Source organism: Ovis aries, chromosome X (assembly GCF_016772045.2).
Source record: "Ovis aries strain OAR_USU_Benz2616 breed Rambouillet chromosome X, ARS-UI_Ramb_v3.0, whole genome shotgun sequence".
NCBI classification, from domain to species: Eukaryota; Metazoa; Chordata; class Mammalia; order Artiodactyla; family Bovidae; genus Ovis; species Ovis aries.
In genome coordinates, this window is record NC_056080.1 from 131,179,542 (window position 1) to 131,197,088 (window position 17,547).

A 17,547-nucleotide genomic window follows, 5' to 3' on the forward strand; every position below is an offset into this window, starting at 1 on the left:
AAAACAAGTTGGAGTGAATTCAGTCCAGTGATGGAATCAGGATAGAATTGTGGCGTAGGCCCCTTTTGCCTGTACATCTAGACCTGGCCTGATTCTTTCTTGTATCTAAACTTAGTCCCCCAGACATCCTGTCCATCCTTGAGACATCCTTCTGATAAATTCCCTTTTTGCTTAAATTAACAAGAGTGTGTTTCTGTTCCTTGTAACCTAAGAACCCTATATGAGAAGCACCCATTTTTACAGAAAGAATTCAATAGGAAAATTAATTTGAAGGTTGTGTTTACTTGTTCCACAGTATCAGACACTATCTTAATTGTTGGGTTATGCGAGACATGATTCTTGTCATCTAGGAACTTCAAAATCTAGTTAGGGAGACTAGAAATAACCATATAAAATGAAGTTGAATTTGTTTTTTTTTTTTTTTAAGCTTTTGTCTTTCTTTTTAATTTAAATTTATTTATTTTAATTGGAGGCTATTTACTTTACAATGTTGTATTGCTTTTGCCATACATCAACATGAATCCACCACGGGTGTACACGTGTTCACCATCCTGAACCCCCCTCCCTCACCCTCCCTATGCCACCCCTCTGGGTCATCCCAGTGCACCAGCCCCAAGCATCCTGTATCCTGCATCAAACCTGGACTGGCAATTCGTTTCTTATATGATATTATACATGTTTCAATGCCATTCTCCCAAATCATCCCACCCTCGCCCTCTCCCACAGTCCAAAAGACTGTTCTATACATCTGTGTCTCTATTGCTGTCTCACATACAGGGTTATCATTACCATCTTTCTAAATTTCATATATATGCGTTAGTATACTGTATTGGTGTTTTTCTTTCTGGCTTACTTCACTCTGTATAATCGGCTCCAGTTTCATCCACCTCATTAGAACTGATTCAAATGTATTCTTTTTAATGGCTGAGTAATACTCCATTGTGTATATGTACCACAGCTTTCTTATCCATTCATCTGCTGTTGGACATCTAGGTTGCTTCCATGTCCTGGCTATTATAAACAGTGCTGCAATGAACATTGGGGTACACGTGTCTCTTTCAGTTCTGGTTTCCTCAGTGTGTATGCCTCAAGTCAGGCAGGTTGATTCCTCCAGTTCCATTCTTCTTTCTGAAGATTGCTTTGGCTATTCGAGGTTTTTATATTTTCATACAAATTGTGAAATTATTTGTTCTAGCTCTGTGAAAAATATCATTGGTAGCTTGATAGGGATTGCACTGAACTTTGTTTTTAAAGCAACATATACAGTGAACCAAACGAATGGTTCAAAGAAAGAGTTTTTACTTTCTTTAGGATTTCAGAAAGAGATTTACTTGCTTTAGGATTTCAGAGAGAGGAAAGGTTTGTTTAGGCTTTTATTAGGGAAGGCTTTCTGTAGGATGTAGGACTTCAACTGGCTTTTGGAAGATAGATTGGACTTGGGATGGTGAAAAAGAAGGTCTTAGAAAGGCATTGCCAGCATGGTGAAGTCAGACATAACTCAGTTCGGATTCCTCTTTTACAAGTCAAGAGCTCCTTGAATTTGAGAAAGTTACTTGTAAAAAGTAATATAAAATTTCTTGAAAGAGGCCACGCACATGGCAGATACTAAATAAATTATAATTATGGTAACTATTATAATTTGTCTGTAAGCTTAGATGCAGAGTTGCAATGTGTAAATCAGGCAAGTAACTTGGCCAAACAAAGTACAGATAAAGTCGAACAATGGGTAAGAATGCAGGAAGAGTTGTGTTTTTTTTGTTGTTGTTGTTATTTTTAAGGCTGTATCATAGCTGCCTTTATATTCGCATCTGATAAGTTCAGATTTTATCCTCTTATAAATATAGGGAACACTGGGAGATTTTGTATGGTTAAATGTTGTGGTGAAACTAATGATTTTGGAGTATGATTTCCGTGCTGATATTGGATGGATTTGGAGGGATACATTTCATTGAGCTAAACATACACATTTCATAATGTCTTCATTCATAAAAATTAAATAGTTACTTTGTGATTCTAGTGGGTTCATACTTAGTGTCCTTTGCATCCAGCTGTCCTTCTATCCCCTCCTGCTTGGCTTGCTGGCAAGTCTAATTAGAGACACATCAACAAAAGAGGACAATGAAACTTGTAATAACTGTATGTAACTCTTAGGCAGTATAGTCCAATAAATTGATTTATTCAGTCCAACAATTGATTCTACTGATTTCTCACACTAAGTTCACAGAAATGTATCCATCATTTCAGTCAAATCAAACTTCTGGTTGCACAGGTAGATACAACTGTTGCCTGCAATAGAAACGGAAGAGGCAATTTGGACATTCTCCTCGGAAAAGTCAGTATCAAACATATAAAACTTAGCTTTAGGAAGAACCAGGCGGTAACAGTCATAGCTTCACTAGCACATTAAGACTAATACTATGGTATACTCTGTATAGCAATTATATTTAAGGATAATTAAACATGAGCAGCTACAGAGGGACATGCAGGGAGGAATTCTGGACTTAAATGTTAGTACCAAACTGCATCCCTTGCTCCCATTCTTTCCATCAAAATGTGAAGCTTGAGCAGCAATTTCAAAGACTAGCTCAGACCTCAATTAGTCTAGAAGTCCAAGATAAGTTTTCTAATAAAACAGTAAATCTCCACTGTGTGGTTCATCGGGCCTGGTATTGACAGTTCTCCCCTTCATTTCCCAAACAGTAATTGTGATTTTCAGATGAGGTTTAAAAAAAGAAGATGAAGAAAGAAATGAGCTTGCCTGCTCATGGCAGTGTGTGCTCTAGCTAATCTGCAAATGCTGTAATTATGCTGGACGCTGATAGATTTGTCTGTGGGCTTCTGGTCAGGATCCAGATGAACTGCTGAAGTTGCTGCTTTATCATCACAAATGTTCTGCACTTCTTGGCAGTTCCCAGGCCTAGACATGATATTGGAATTTAATGAGGTTCCACGCCCATACATCCCACTGGGATGTGTTAGGATAAGTGCAAGTTCATCTCCTTTCATTCATGGGTTTAGGGGAAAAATGTATATGCATAAAATGTTCTCTAGAAGCTGTGTTTCAGCTGACTGTTTGACACTGTCACTGGCCTGGGAACCTCAACTTAGCTGATTAGTCTGTAGTCAAAGAGACTAAAATAATTGATTCAGTACTTAACATTTTTTACCTGTTTCCTGCCTACAAGTTATGTCTATCTTCCTTTCCATTCTGCATATAGGAGATTTTGATCACAAGGGGGCACCAAATGAGATAACATAAGCTTCATTTAGCTTCATCTCTAAGGGGGCCATAATTCTATCTTTCTTACCTTCCAAGTCATTGTGTAGATCACATGAACTAATGTATCTGAAAGCACATAACTGAAAATTATGAACCACCTGTGAATGTAAGACACCTAAAATTATCATGAATATTAATAAATGTTAGTAATTGACACTTAACAGTAATAAAACCAGAGTAAATATATCCATAGTCCATGGCAAATTTTAGGATGGGGGGCAACCATGACTCCAAATTCATATCCTGATGAAAGTAAGACAACATATTCATCTTTGAGCATGAAATACATTACCTAAAGTTACTTCCCACCTACCACATTCCAAATAATACATTTGGTGGCAAGACATATTTGAAAATAATACTAAGAACAGTTTCCAGCAGTCAAAGTATCTATAATCTAGATGTGTAAGGCAAATTGACAATAATTGTATCAGATAACCAAAATTATTCTTTTATAAATAAAATGTAGGTGGCAGGACTTTATTTAATTTTAATTTTATTCATGTTTTTAATACACAGTGTGTTGTTCAAAATGTGCAAAAGGTATACAGTGAAAATTAACCTATCCACCACTATTCCTCAGCCACCTAGTTCTTCTCCTCAGAAGAAATCAGTTATGAATTTCACATGTATTCATTCAGAAATATTCCATGCTTATACCAACTTATAAATGCATAGCACATGTGCATGCACACGTATATTTTTCACAAAACGGATAGTATTATTATGCACACTGTTTGGAACCTTGTTTCTTTCATTGAATAGTGTATCTTAGAGATATTTAAACAAATCGCCAGTCCACGTTCGATAGATACAGGATGCTTGGGGCTGATGCACTGGGATGACCCAGAGGGATGGTACGGGGAGGGAGGTGGGAGAGGGGTTCAGGATGGGGAACACATGTATGCCCGTGGTGGATTCATGTTGATGTGTTGTAGAACCAATACAATATTGTAAAGTAATTAACCTCCAATTAAAGTAAATAAATTTAAATTAAAAAGAGAGAGATTTCATGATAGACATACAGATTTATCTCATTCTTTTAAGTAGATGTATCATAATATATCACTATCTAAAAGTAACATAATTTTATTAACCAGACTCCTACTGATGGATATTTTGGTAGTACTCAATATTTTGCTGTTTCAAACAATAGCAAACAACAAAATTGAACATCTATTGTGACTGGGTTTTGTATACAAATATTTAAATTTTGTCTAAAGTATATTCTTTTAATTTCAAATATAAAGGTATTATGAATAACTGAAATATTGAAGCAATGAAGACTATAGATATTGAATTTGTGTGTTTGCCTATATTATGCTACAATCAGCTTAGTTAGAAAAATATATCACTTAATTCCATAAGGACAAGATGCATTACAGGTCATCAACAAAGATTTATTGGAAAAATGAGAAAAGTTCACTAAAATTTTCCTGAACAGTTTGGATATGAGGAAGATAAAGTTAATGTTATGTAAAGCTCTTTTCTGGTGCCTTTGTTTGTTATCCACAATTGTTTGTGTGTATATCGCCACGTTTGTGCATTTCCCTAACCTTACATGGGCTTCCCAGGTGACTCAGTGGAGAAGAGTCTGCCTGCAGTGCAGGAGACCCAGGTTTGCTCTCTAGGTAGAGAAGATTCCCTGGAGAAGGAAATGGCAACCCACTCCAGTATTCTTACCCAGAGAATCCCATGGACAGAGGAGCCTGGCAGGCTATGGTCCATAGGGTCACAAAGAGTCGGACACAACTGAAGCTACTTAGCGCACAACCTTACCTATCATGTGCCCAAATTTTGTTTCTCTCTTTTTCTTTTAAATATCTTTGAAAATATGAGATGAACTTCTCTCATGTCAGCAAGAATTCCTAAACCAATCAATTAACAATGCTTTAATGATTATCTCTTACCTGCCTAGCCCTATTCTAGGTCGCTTGTGAATTATAAAGAAGTGTAAAACATTTCCCCTAGATAGGTAAGAGTCTAGCTGGATAGTTGAAGTAAGGCATAAACACAGAGATAATTAAAAGGAACTCAAGATATAAATATTAGTGTCACATAATGTTTGTCATAAAGCATTTTACATCTATGTGCCAAGTCCTTACATTTCTTTCTTCTAGGTGCCTCTCAAATTTGCCTCATTTTTAAAAAACACTTCTCTAGACTTCAATAATCTGATTCCTTATCCCCTCACTGCAGCATTGTTACTGAATCCTCTTAGCTGTGTTTTCCCCCCAAGACTTTTGTACATATCAAGCCATTTGTCTTTAGATAGCACTAAAGATAGATAGTCTTTTAGATAGATAGTCTTTTGTTGCTATTTTTCCAAAACTTTACAATGGTCTTCTAGTCTACTATATCATGTCCAGATTCCTCTGCATATGTCTCAGGATCCTCCAGAAGTGAGCTCAATTATATCAAGTGTTATTTCCAAGCTCAATTATATTAAGTGTTATTTCCAAGTTCAATTATATAAAGTGTTATTTGCAATTAATCCACATCATGAACAACTTACTTTTACCCCACCCCACTCAACTCCTTCTTACCAGACTTTTCAACTTTAATCACAGTGTGCTTGCTAAGTGAAAATTGCTCAGTCCTGTCCTACTCTTTGCGACCCCATGCATTATAGAGTCCATGGAATCCTCCAGGCCAGAATACTGGAGTGGGTAGCCTTTCCCTTCTCCAGGGGATCTTCCCAACCCAGTGATTAAACCCAGGTCTCCCACATTGCAGGCAGATTCTTTATCAGCTGAAACACCAGGGAAGCCCTCTATTCCTTGATTTATGTTATTTTTTCCTGTGTTTCTTATTCATTACTCTGCCTTTCCAAATCTTTTCCACTCCTTGTAGTCTGTGTGGAGACTCATTTCCTTCACAAAACTTTGCCCAACCTGACAACAAATATTGACCTGTCCTTTCTCCATTCCTTTACCCTGTATAGCTTTAAATAAATAAATAAATACATACATATTTCTTTATCTGGCTGTCATGGGTCTTAATTGCGGCCTGTTGGATGTTCTCTATGCATTGCAGCATGCAGAATCTTCAGCTGCAGCATATGAGCTCTTAGTTGAGGCACTTGGGATCTAGTTCTCTGCCCAAGAATGGAACCCAGTCTCCTGTCATGGGAATTGCCTGAAGTCTCTATGCCAGCATAGAATCTTCAGCTGCAATATGAGCTCTTACATTGGGATAGTTCTCTCTAACCCAGTCAAATGAAGTACAAGATGTTTTATAGTTTTTTCAATGTACAATGTTTTATTAAGTTGTCTGCTTTGTTCTTTAATCTCTTTAGTTCATGTGCTACTTCTGTGTTCATACTCCTAGGTTTTACTTTGAAGGCAAAGATGAAAATTTTACTTCTTTTCCCTTAACACTTAGCACAGGACATAGTGGGCAAAATATATTTGTTCAGTATTTTTGATCAATTATCAATTATACTAATGAAGTTACCAGTGTTTTGTTATATTGTTGTAGAGATTGAGATGGAGAGTGAGGGATGGTTCAGAGGTGCAGAAGTTTCAATCCACCAGAAATGTTCATTAGGATTTATGTCATTAATGAAACAGACTAAAATGAGGAAGTATATACATGTTCTCTGACATCCTGTGACCTTTCCCTTGAGTTATAGGAAAATATGTGCCCCCCTTTGCAACATATACTTTGGGGCAAAACATATTTGGGGCTGTATTGTCATAGTGTCATTATAGAAAACTGAACAATTAATTAAATACATAGACTTTGCAAAAAAAAAAGAATATTTTATGTGGGTATGAAGATTTAATGTTTATATGATTATACTTTTAAAATCTCTATTTCTTTACACTCACAAGCTTATAAAACCATTCAAAGTAGATATTCATTTGATCTTGTTGGAAAGTGTAGCTTTCAAAGTAAGTAGCCAATTTACAGTGAATCAACAGCACTTTAAATGTGCTAGGAAATGGATATTGTATGGATAGAGTAACAACTCATGCAGGAACACTGTCTGATAAATGTTTACATACTATTAAGTTTACAGACATTAAATACCGTACAGGATAGAATCTTTCTCATCCTGTAATTTATTTCAATTGTTTCATTACCGTTTTTCATTTTCTCTTCTAGCTTTACTCACAGACAAACCTCCCAAGCCATTGTTCCCCATGGAGAATCATCCAAGTGTTATAGATGTCCAGCTGGGTAAGTCTCCGTCAGGGAATAATAGATCCTAAACTTGCTCTCTGTTAACAGATGGAGAAAATTACATGAACCAAGAAAGGTTTACTGCTACTGATATTTATGCAAATCAATTTGTGTCTGCTCATTTATAACCCTGGAGTTCAGTGCAATAGCAGTTTAAGGATGAGTTTGTATTGCATCAAGGAATGGTAATACTAATTGGTTACACTGGGTATTTACTGTGCTATAGGACAGAGCTTTTTGACTCTGTCATTGATAGATTCCAGGGTGTCATGCATTGGTGATTGGTACAGAAAACTTTCATGCTTGTCCATACAAAATTTTTATTCAGAGGGCATTAACTCCTGGAGAACAAGCCCTTTTTCAAAGTAAAACAGCCCCTCAGTACAACCTGTAGAATGATTTGATAATATTATTTCCGGTGGCACAATTCAAGACTATTTAAAACTTTAAAACTTGGTTTTAGGTTGAGATCCTGCATGTTTATAAATAATATAGTGTAACAAAAAGAAACAAGTTGATTTACGGATGATACTGTCTTTTTACAGATTGAAATAAAGACGCAAGGTGTTGAGCCTCTTTTTGAGTCTCTTATGACTAATCCTTATATTCTAAGAACTTTAAGCTTAAAACTCAGAGGCCTGCTAGTGTCTCTTTCAAACCATGTCCATTAAACTACATTCTTTATTTAACATCTGTGAGCTTTCATCTATCTTGGGTTTTATTCCATTTTTCACTTCAGATAATTTCTTTAATACTAAACATGATAACGAGGTAAATATGCTGGCAAAGTTATTAGTTGTACTTTGGGTATGTGACATTGAAATATATGACCACAGTGGTACCTACCAATTATATAGCCAGGGGAGATGAATTGGCCCCAATATTTGACTCGTTTTGGAATTTTTTTACTCAAACTTTGATCTTTCCAATCCAATTTTTATTTTTTAAGGCTTGTTTATATCTTGAAAATATGTGAGAAATTCCTCTCACCTATTCTTAAGAGCTTGTTCATTTTTAAAAAATGAAACATAGCACATTATAGTTAATTCAGCCTAGCCATACATATGAGTGCCAGAGTTAAATATTTTAAAACAAAAACAAAATAATAAACATGTTATCGAGAGAAGGCTGTGAAAATGCTGAATATTTTGTAGATAATGACAAAGTATTAGACTATGGCTCTCTCCCCACCATCTGTGTATTACTTTGCAGAGTCTTTCACATTTTGTTAAAGCCAAATCTAGATGTGCTGACACACTGTTTCAGTAAGTTTTATTTACATCTTTCCATCCATACTGGTATAAAATACCTCAAGAGTACTCAGTGGTTTGCCAGGGATTACATGAAACCATAAAATGATCTTGTATCATTTGTTGAAGATTCAAATGGATAAGTTATTTTTATATGAAAACATGAAATAAAGAGTAGAAAGCAAAATTCGCACAACCATTTCAAAGAAAACATGACTAAATTTTGTGTTTGTGGCCTCTAGGGAGATGCTTCTTCATTTTCCTCTGCCATTAAGCAAACTTCAACAGAAAAGTTTGAGGAATGTTGCTCTAAAGTAAGGAGGGAAACTTCTGTAGGGAGTAAATTTCATTCAGATTCACTGGGTGTCACACTTGTCTGTGTTATTCAGGACTATCCCTAAAATATATATATTCCAACTTAGATATATATGTCAAAATAACTCACCAATATCACCCCGTAAAAGCACTAAAGTAATTTGCTTCCAATTTACATTAGATGCAAGGCTGAAGGTTTCAGTTTTTATTTTGTTGCATAATTTGAAAACAACTTTATTGACAGAAAAATGGAAACCTGCCCATTTTTCATTCCAGAAAGGCTGTTTCTCCAAGATGCTAAATCAACCATGTAATTCTGAGAAAGAAAAACAAAATCAGTTGAACAAGATCTTTGGCATTCCAAGGAGCACATGACTGGTTAATTTGAAGTGATTTTAACTTTTCCACACATTTATTTAGTACTGTTTATTCACAAATGGAAATCATTTTGTGTTGTAATTTATTCATGCTTCAACAGTAAGGTGATGTTGGGAGCTCTTTAAATGTCAGAGAACTCTTCAGTGTGTGTGTGGAGGGCTCTGTAGACAGAGTGATGAGGGCTTAGAAATCCTAAGCATAAAATTGAGCTAGAGAAAGATAACTGGGGTGATTGGACATCCTTGTGTATATCTTGAAAAGTTTTAGGATTCAGTAAGGTCTCAAAACCTCTAGAAATTATTTTCCTTCATTTTTTAAAATTTACCAAGCACATGCAGCTTCAGATATCCTTAAAACTAGAACTGAAATGAGAACTACCCAAAATATAACAATCTGAACTAAATGGCTAAGGACATTACCAAGTTCAGATTTGCGAAATCCCAATATTTAAAATTTTTGAGATAACATTATAGTGGATTAAAGTTAGCCCCAGATTTTTCTCCTATCCCTACCATTTAAATGTAGTTTCTCATTCCACCCCCCTTGAATCTGGTTTGTCTGGGAAATACTTGACCAATAAGAGTATGGAAGGAATGATATTTGAGGATATTGGAGGCTGGGCCAAAATAAATCTCATAACTTCACTTTGGGTCTCTTAGTCTGGTCTCAGATTACCATGCTGTGAGAAACTCAAGCCACGTGTAGAGGCCCTAGAGGATGAGATACCATTTGATGAAAGAAAGGCCAAAAAAGAACCAAGGAAGCAGACATGTGAGTGAATGAGTGTAAACCCATGTTGGAAGTGAATCCTCCAGTCCAAGATGCCCTGACTTTTAAGTTCAGGGATAAACCTTTGAACTGCACTCTTCTTAGATTTATGACCCTCAAAGTCATAAACAAAAATGTTTATCATTAGCGACTAAGCTAGGTGTAGTTTGTCAAACAATAGATACACAGAGCAAACGTTAATTAATTTTCTCCAGAATATCTTGAATTCTGTTTTCCCCATGAACAAGAGTCTCACGCACGCATTTTATGCCAAATTAGAAACATTATAGGAGCTATTTAAGTATCGATTTCAAGACTGTTTTGAAAACATGATCTGGAATTATTATTTACTTTGTGCTTTTTTGAGGAATACAATAAGTTTTCAATTCTGCATATTTGTAAAGGCAAGCTAGTAAATGAAAATTTGGGGTTGAAATGAATACTTTGTATTGCACGGAGTTGGCATCAGTACAGATATGTTGTTGTGTCTCTAGAGGAAAATAAGCATCTTGACTTTCTCTCTCCTATAGTGTAATCAATTAATCATCCACAAGATTCTAGAAATTTACATACTTTTTGCTGACATAGTGATGACAGTTTGGTTGTTGCTAAATTGTGTTCACATTGTGATGCTGAAAGAAGATTAATCTTAACCAAATAACTATATCTTTTGAGATGATAAACATGTTCTTAAATAACATTAAAACTTTTGTTTTCACAAAACAAGCCTATTCAGCTAAAACTGCTTGTGGCAATGTATGAACTATAAAGACAAAAGCAATGCATTAAAAACACACACAAATCCAAATTGGTCCTATAATCTTCTATTTGTTTTCTCTCTCTAAGGGTAAATTTAGCTTTTAATTTGATGAATAAACCTTTGCTATACCAGGGCTAATTAGGTTTCTGGCAGTTGAAAAGGAATATATTTTCAATGGTTTTATAAGAAAAAATAACACTATCACAGTATATTAATTCATATTATGTTTTAATATCAAATTATTAAAACGTCATAGAGGCATCTGCCCCACTTGAAATGTGTTGATGCTAGTTAGAGCTTTCTTTGGGATTCAGCTTTTTTTTTAAAGAACCCAAATGCATGCTTTACAAACTGTAACAGACTCCTAGAAATTTTGAAAAACCCATGAACACATGTGGATGGAAAGATTTGAAATGTGATATTTAATTTCAATTAAAGGTGAATTTGGAAATGTACCCTGTTCTTCTCATTGATGATGATAGCTATTTTTCCTGGAAGTTTCCTAAGACTTAAATTACCAGTCAGCGTTATGCATAAAATGAATATAAACACTGTTTATTTTCTCTTTTGTGTTAAAGAGTTAAAACCTGGGGGTCTAAATTATATAAGAAAAACTCAGAGGCGTGGAATAATCCCAAGCTAATGGAATACCAGATGAATCTGATCCAATACAAAAGATTCTCTCTATTTCTCATCTATCTCATTCAGGATTTATTTTATTTTTACAGGCTGTTTAAATTCATATTTAATGACTGTGCTTTGTCCTACAGGCTCAAACTTTCTCTGTGTGTATAAGGAGTGTTAATCTTGGTCAGAAATCGATTTCACCAGCATATCAGTTTCTACTGAAAATTATATTAAGTCCCCTAAAAGACCACTGTATATTACAAGAGAATAAGGGAAAAGATAGTTTTAATGCAATACTTAGGACTACAAGGCAAAAGTAAATAACTAATTGAACCCTAAATTAGGAAGTTAGCTATTCAGTCAAATCTCCCTTTTTTTCCTCTTATTTAACTCAATTTACCTTAAAACGTTTTTTAAGTTCTTCAGTTCAGTTCAGTTCAGTCCCTCAGTCGTGTCTGACTCTTTGCGACCCCATGAATCGCAGCACGCCAGGCCTCCCTGTCCATCACCAACTCCCGGAGTTCACTCAAATCATGTCCATCGACTCGGTGATGCCATCCAGCCATCTCATCCTCTGTTGTCCCCTTTTCCTCCTGCCCCCAATCCCTCCCAGCATCAGAGTCTTTCCAAGTTCTTAATGAATCCCAAATACTGTGTTAGATCCTAGGAATATAGAGGTGAATAAAATGAGGGCCTTGGCCTTAAGGTGTTTCTAAGTCTAGTGGGGAAGAGAGATGTGTAAGTAGAATTACAATGCAATATGATAACAGCTTGGGCTTCCCAGGTGGCACTAGTGGTAAGAACCCACCTGCCAATGCAGGAGCCGCAGGAGACGTGGGTTTGATCCCTGGGTTGGGAAGATCCTCTGGAGGAGGGCATGACAACCCACTCCAGTGTTCTTGCCTGGAGAATCCCATGGTCAAAGGGGCCTGGCGGGCTACAGTCCATAGGACTGCAGAGTCTGACAGGACTAAAGCAACTTAGCATGCATACGCACATGATAATGGCCAAAACAGAGATGGGAAAAGGGAGGGTGATTTCTTTGTGGCAGGACCTCATAAATTAGCAATTCCATACTCTTTGAGATTCACTCAATATAATGACAAAATGTTGTAGCCTCATTCCAAGTATTAAATTGTTTTAAAATAATCAAAAATTGCCAGGATATAATATATTATAATAATAAAATAACCACCGTTCCTTCAGTATGGTAAATACTGAAGATGGAAACTTAGGATCTCCCTGAGTCTCTTCAGTTTAGCAAAATCAGTCAACTACTTCTCAAGTTGTCATAGAACAAATAATCCAAAGCAGGTCACCAACCAACTGAGCTAAAATGTCAAGCCACAATTCATATAAATATAAATAGCAATATATGAGTATTCCATTAGCTGGAATCATATATATGTATCATGAATCACATTATATGCATGTATATAATTCTGGTAGCAAGGGATTGCTTTAAATTACTTTAATTTTTGTATACTCCTGTGCTTTTTAACTTCGAATAACTCCTTGAAAACCTTTATTTAATCTTGAATAAGTGAAGACTTTGGAGAGGAAGAAGGGTATCATGAGTTCACTTAGCATTCTTGGCACACACATTTGGAGTTGGTTCATGGCAGCATTTACTGTCCCTTGTAGATATTCTAGGGTTAGTGAACTGTTTCCAAAAGATCTATTTTTTACAGGATAACATGTACAAGCTTAGCCTGAGCTATCCCAAACTGCAAGCCATTCTATTCCCCAGATTGTAAGATGTGTGCATTATTCACAGCTTTGGAAATTCTGGGCCAGCTTTTTCCATAAGAGTTGGCTGTCATATTGATGCTTGAGACTGACACTGGTTTACTTACTTTAAATTTATATAACTTAATGATACTTGTTTGAGCCACTTGATAATGAAAGGAAAAATGTTAACACTTTATTTAAGATTTATCTTTAATATAACAAGTTAATTATAAACACCTTGAAGGTGAAGTTGCTCAGTCATGTCCGACTCTTTGCAACCCCGTGGACTGTAGCCTACCAGGCTCCTCCATCCATGGAATTCTTCAGGCAAGAATACTGGAGTGGATTGCCATTTCCTTCTCCAGGGGGATCTTCCTGACCCAGGGATCGAACCCAGCTCTCCCGCATTGGAGGCAGATACTTTAACCTCTGAGCCACACACCTTAGGAATAGCATAATTGTTGACCAGACCTCTATTCTGTATATTGCTATTTTGGGGCATTGCTGAAGTTTATGCCTCATTGACATATTAGTATAAACTTTGGGGTGTTTCATCACAATTTCATTAATGCCAATATCATGATTTTATGCATATTAAAACTTATTTGAGAATTTACTATGTATAGACACTACAATATGCATTTGTACATACACTGTCTTATTTATTCCTCACAAGAGCCCAAAGTAATAGTAGGTATTGTTGAACCATTTTGCAGGTGAAGAAACTCAGTTTCAGACAGATAAAATAACTTTTCCAAGGCTACGTATTTAGTAACCAGTAAAAATGGGATTTCAATTAGATTTGTCTGATTGCAGAGTTTGTTAATTTTTTATAGCGTACTGAGTATGGTAACTTTACCTAAGGCCCCAAATTATATCCTCAGAAAAGCTATCAGGCTAATAGGGACATTTTAGTAATATACTAACAACTATAGCAATTGTATTATATGTATTATAACTGTATATGAAGTAGACAGAGATTATTTAGTAATAGTTCTAATAATAGATATTATTGTTATAATAATACTTAGTAGTATTATTTAATAATAACTCTACTACTCTTAAATAGTTTTTATTGCCAGTAGTATTAAGTAGCAGTAGAAAGTGAAAGTTGCTTAGTCATGTCTGACTCTTTACAACCCCATGGACTGTATGGAATACTCCTGGCCAGAATACTGGAGTGGGTAGGTGGTCCCTTCTCCAGGGGATATTCCCAACCCAGGGATCAAACCAAGGTCTCCCACATTGCAGGCAGATTCTTTACCAGCTGAGCCACCAGGGAAGCCCCAAAATACTGGAGTGGATAGACCATCCCTTCTCCAGCAGATCTTCCCAACCCAGGAATCGAACTAGGGTCTCCTGAAATGCAGGCAAATTCTTTACCAGCTGAGCTACCAGGTAATCCATAGTAGCAATAGAGCTATCATTTAGTGATTGCTTACCATGTACTGAGGCTTCCCTGGTGGCTCAGATGGTAAAGAATCTGCCTGCAATGCAGGAGACCCAGGTTCAAACCCTGGGTCAGAAATGTCCTCTGGAGAAGAGAATGGTTACCCACTACAGTATTCTTGCCTGGAGAATTCTATGGACAGAGGAGCCTGGTGGCTACAAAGAGTCAGACAGGACTGAGTGACTAACATTTTCACTTTTCACACGACTATATACTGACACTATATGAATACTTTATATGCATTATATCATTTAATCCTCCCAATAACTCTATGAGATAGATGCAACTATTTGTCCCATTTTTAAGAGAATCATTAAGATATTTTTCATATACCATACAGCTGACTGACAAATCATATACTTCAATTAATTCTAACACATTCAGAGCTGTGCAACCTTCACCGCAATCCATTTGAGAACATTTTAATATGCCCCCTGAAACTCCAAACCCACTAGCAGTCACTTCTCAGTCCCCTACCTTCACTCCCACCACCATCTCTAGGCAATCTGCTCATAATTTTTCCTTGTCTATAAATTTGCTTATTCTGGACATTTAATATAAATGAATTTGTACAACATGTGGTCTTTTGTGATTGGCTTATTAACATATTGTTCTCAAGGTTCAAGCATATTATAGTTTATATCAGTACTTCACCCCTTTTTAACTGCCAAATAATATTCCATTGTATGGGTATAACAAATATTATTTATCCATACATCAACTTAAGGACATTTTTCTTGTTTCCTTTATTTGGCTATTATAAACAATGCTGCTATAAATAGTAGTGTACAATTTCTGTGTGTGTGGACGTATGTTATTATTTCTCTTGAATTGTCATTTATACCTAGGAATAGAGCTGTCAGGTCATTGGTCACTCTATATTTAACCTTTTAAGGAATTGCCAGATTTTTTGCAAAGCAAATACACTATTTTACATTCTCAGTGGAAATACACAAGCATTCCAGTTTATCCACATCCTTACCAATGCTTGTTATTTTCCACTTCTTTGATATAGTTATCCTAGCAGGTGTTTAGTGGTATCTCATTTTGGTTTTGATTTATACTTCCAAAATGGTTAATTATGTTAAGCATCTTTTATGTGTTTATTTGTCATTTGTATGTCTTTGGAGAAATGTCTATGGCCCATTTTTAAAATGAGAAAATTTGGCTCAGAGATGTTAGTGAGCAGTTTATAAATAGTGAGACCTAAGTTGACACTCTTAACATTTACCCATAATGTCCACTAATGTTAGTACTATTGTTTACACAGTCTCCTGGGGACTTAGTTTTGTTCCATTATTAAAAAAAGAATTTTGGATAGAAGGCAAGTGATCCTATATGAATAAGTTAAGAGTATCAAGTGTGAATTAATTCAGTGGGAAAATAGAAATGAGTTAAAAAGCATTATTTTGAAATTTTGACCATTGTAATACATGCCAAAGCATATTTTCAAATGGCAAAGTAATTCAGAAGCTATAGGCATACCTGAAAACAGACTGTGAAACACAAGACAGTATATAAAAACTTTCCAAAGGCGTTTACACCTAAATGACCAGAAAGCTGCATGTATGCTCCATCATCTGAACCAATACCAAAAAATTCATCTGTGTCACTCAATGGCACTAAGGATAGATTAGAGACTAGAAAATACATTAGGAAACTCTCTGCTTTGGGAACTTCTTAGGAATATGTATCAACTAAGGACACTATTCTCCAATAACGTGTTCTGTCTATATTAACATAAATGTCACCAGCTTTATAATACTTTTCAGCAATTTTGTCTTCTAGTGCATTTTGAGTAGTGGCTAGTGTATGCTTTTTAAATATCTGAAAAGGGAAAAAATAAAGCTACATATTTTGACTATGTCTTAACATCCAACATGAACTAGGGGAAAAATAATAATTTAGGCACCACTTCCAACTCAAATAGCTTATTTTATATAAATACCAGTGGATTTCATATTATAGGTAAACGTAAAAAATTGAGGGAAATATCATGTTGGTGGTTCACATGTAAACGCTTTTAAGTGTCTTCAGAATTGAAGTGGAAGGATGGTGTTTCATCATTTAAATAAGTCCCTTAATTATTTTCTACACTTTATTTGTCCAGATGTGGCTTAAACCTTGGAATATCTTTTGATCCCTTGTGTGTGTGTGCTCAGTCATGTCCAACTTTTTGAGACCCCATGGACTCTAGCCCACCAGGCTCCTCTGTCCATGGAATTTTCAAAGCAAGAATACTGGAGCGGGTTGCCATTTCCTACTCCAGGGGATCTTCCCAACCCAGGGATCAAACCTGCATCAGTTGCATTTCCTGCACTGGCAGGCAGATTCTTCACCACTGCACCACCTGGCAAGCCCTTAGAAATAGTTTTTTCCAGAAATCACATAGAGCTATCAGGAGTAGTATAAAAATGTCTGGTTTTGTTAACAGGTACATGCGTTGCTGTTAACTGGAAAATATAAAAAACCTCCCTGCTTTCCTCCCCATCCTTTCCCTAATTATCTTCTGTACGGTTATAGTAGAGAACCACAGATCATACTCAACACAAAATAAGGGACAGGCAAGAGGTCTGGAGGAAAATCTCAGAGGCTTCTGATGCCATAGCTGATAGTCTAGAGTCAAGGTAACAACCTGACGGCTGGAAGCTTACAGCAAGGTGGTGAGAAAATAGGTCAGGTAAAAGAGCATGCCAATCTTGGGTTCTTATCAAGGTGAGAAAGTGAGACTAAGAAACCATCCAAAAATCAAGCAACAAATGGATACTGAAAAGTTAAAGACAGTGGCATATGAACTGGA

At 36.0% G+C, this 17,547-nt stretch overlaps 1 protein-coding gene across 1 annotated transcript in view; it reads left to right on the forward strand.

The window, feature by feature from the left end:
• IL1RAPL2 (interleukin 1 receptor accessory protein like 2) overlaps positions 1 to 17,547 on the forward strand; it is a 1,188,406-nt gene that overhangs the window by 876,758 nt on the left and 294,101 nt on the right. The window contains exon 6 of the mRNA XM_060407601.1: positions 7,391 to 7,465. Within this exon, the coding sequence (XP_060263584.1) occupies positions 7,391 to 7,465 (75 nt within the window). The remainder of the gene's footprint in view (positions 1 to 7,390; positions 7,466 to 17,547) is intronic.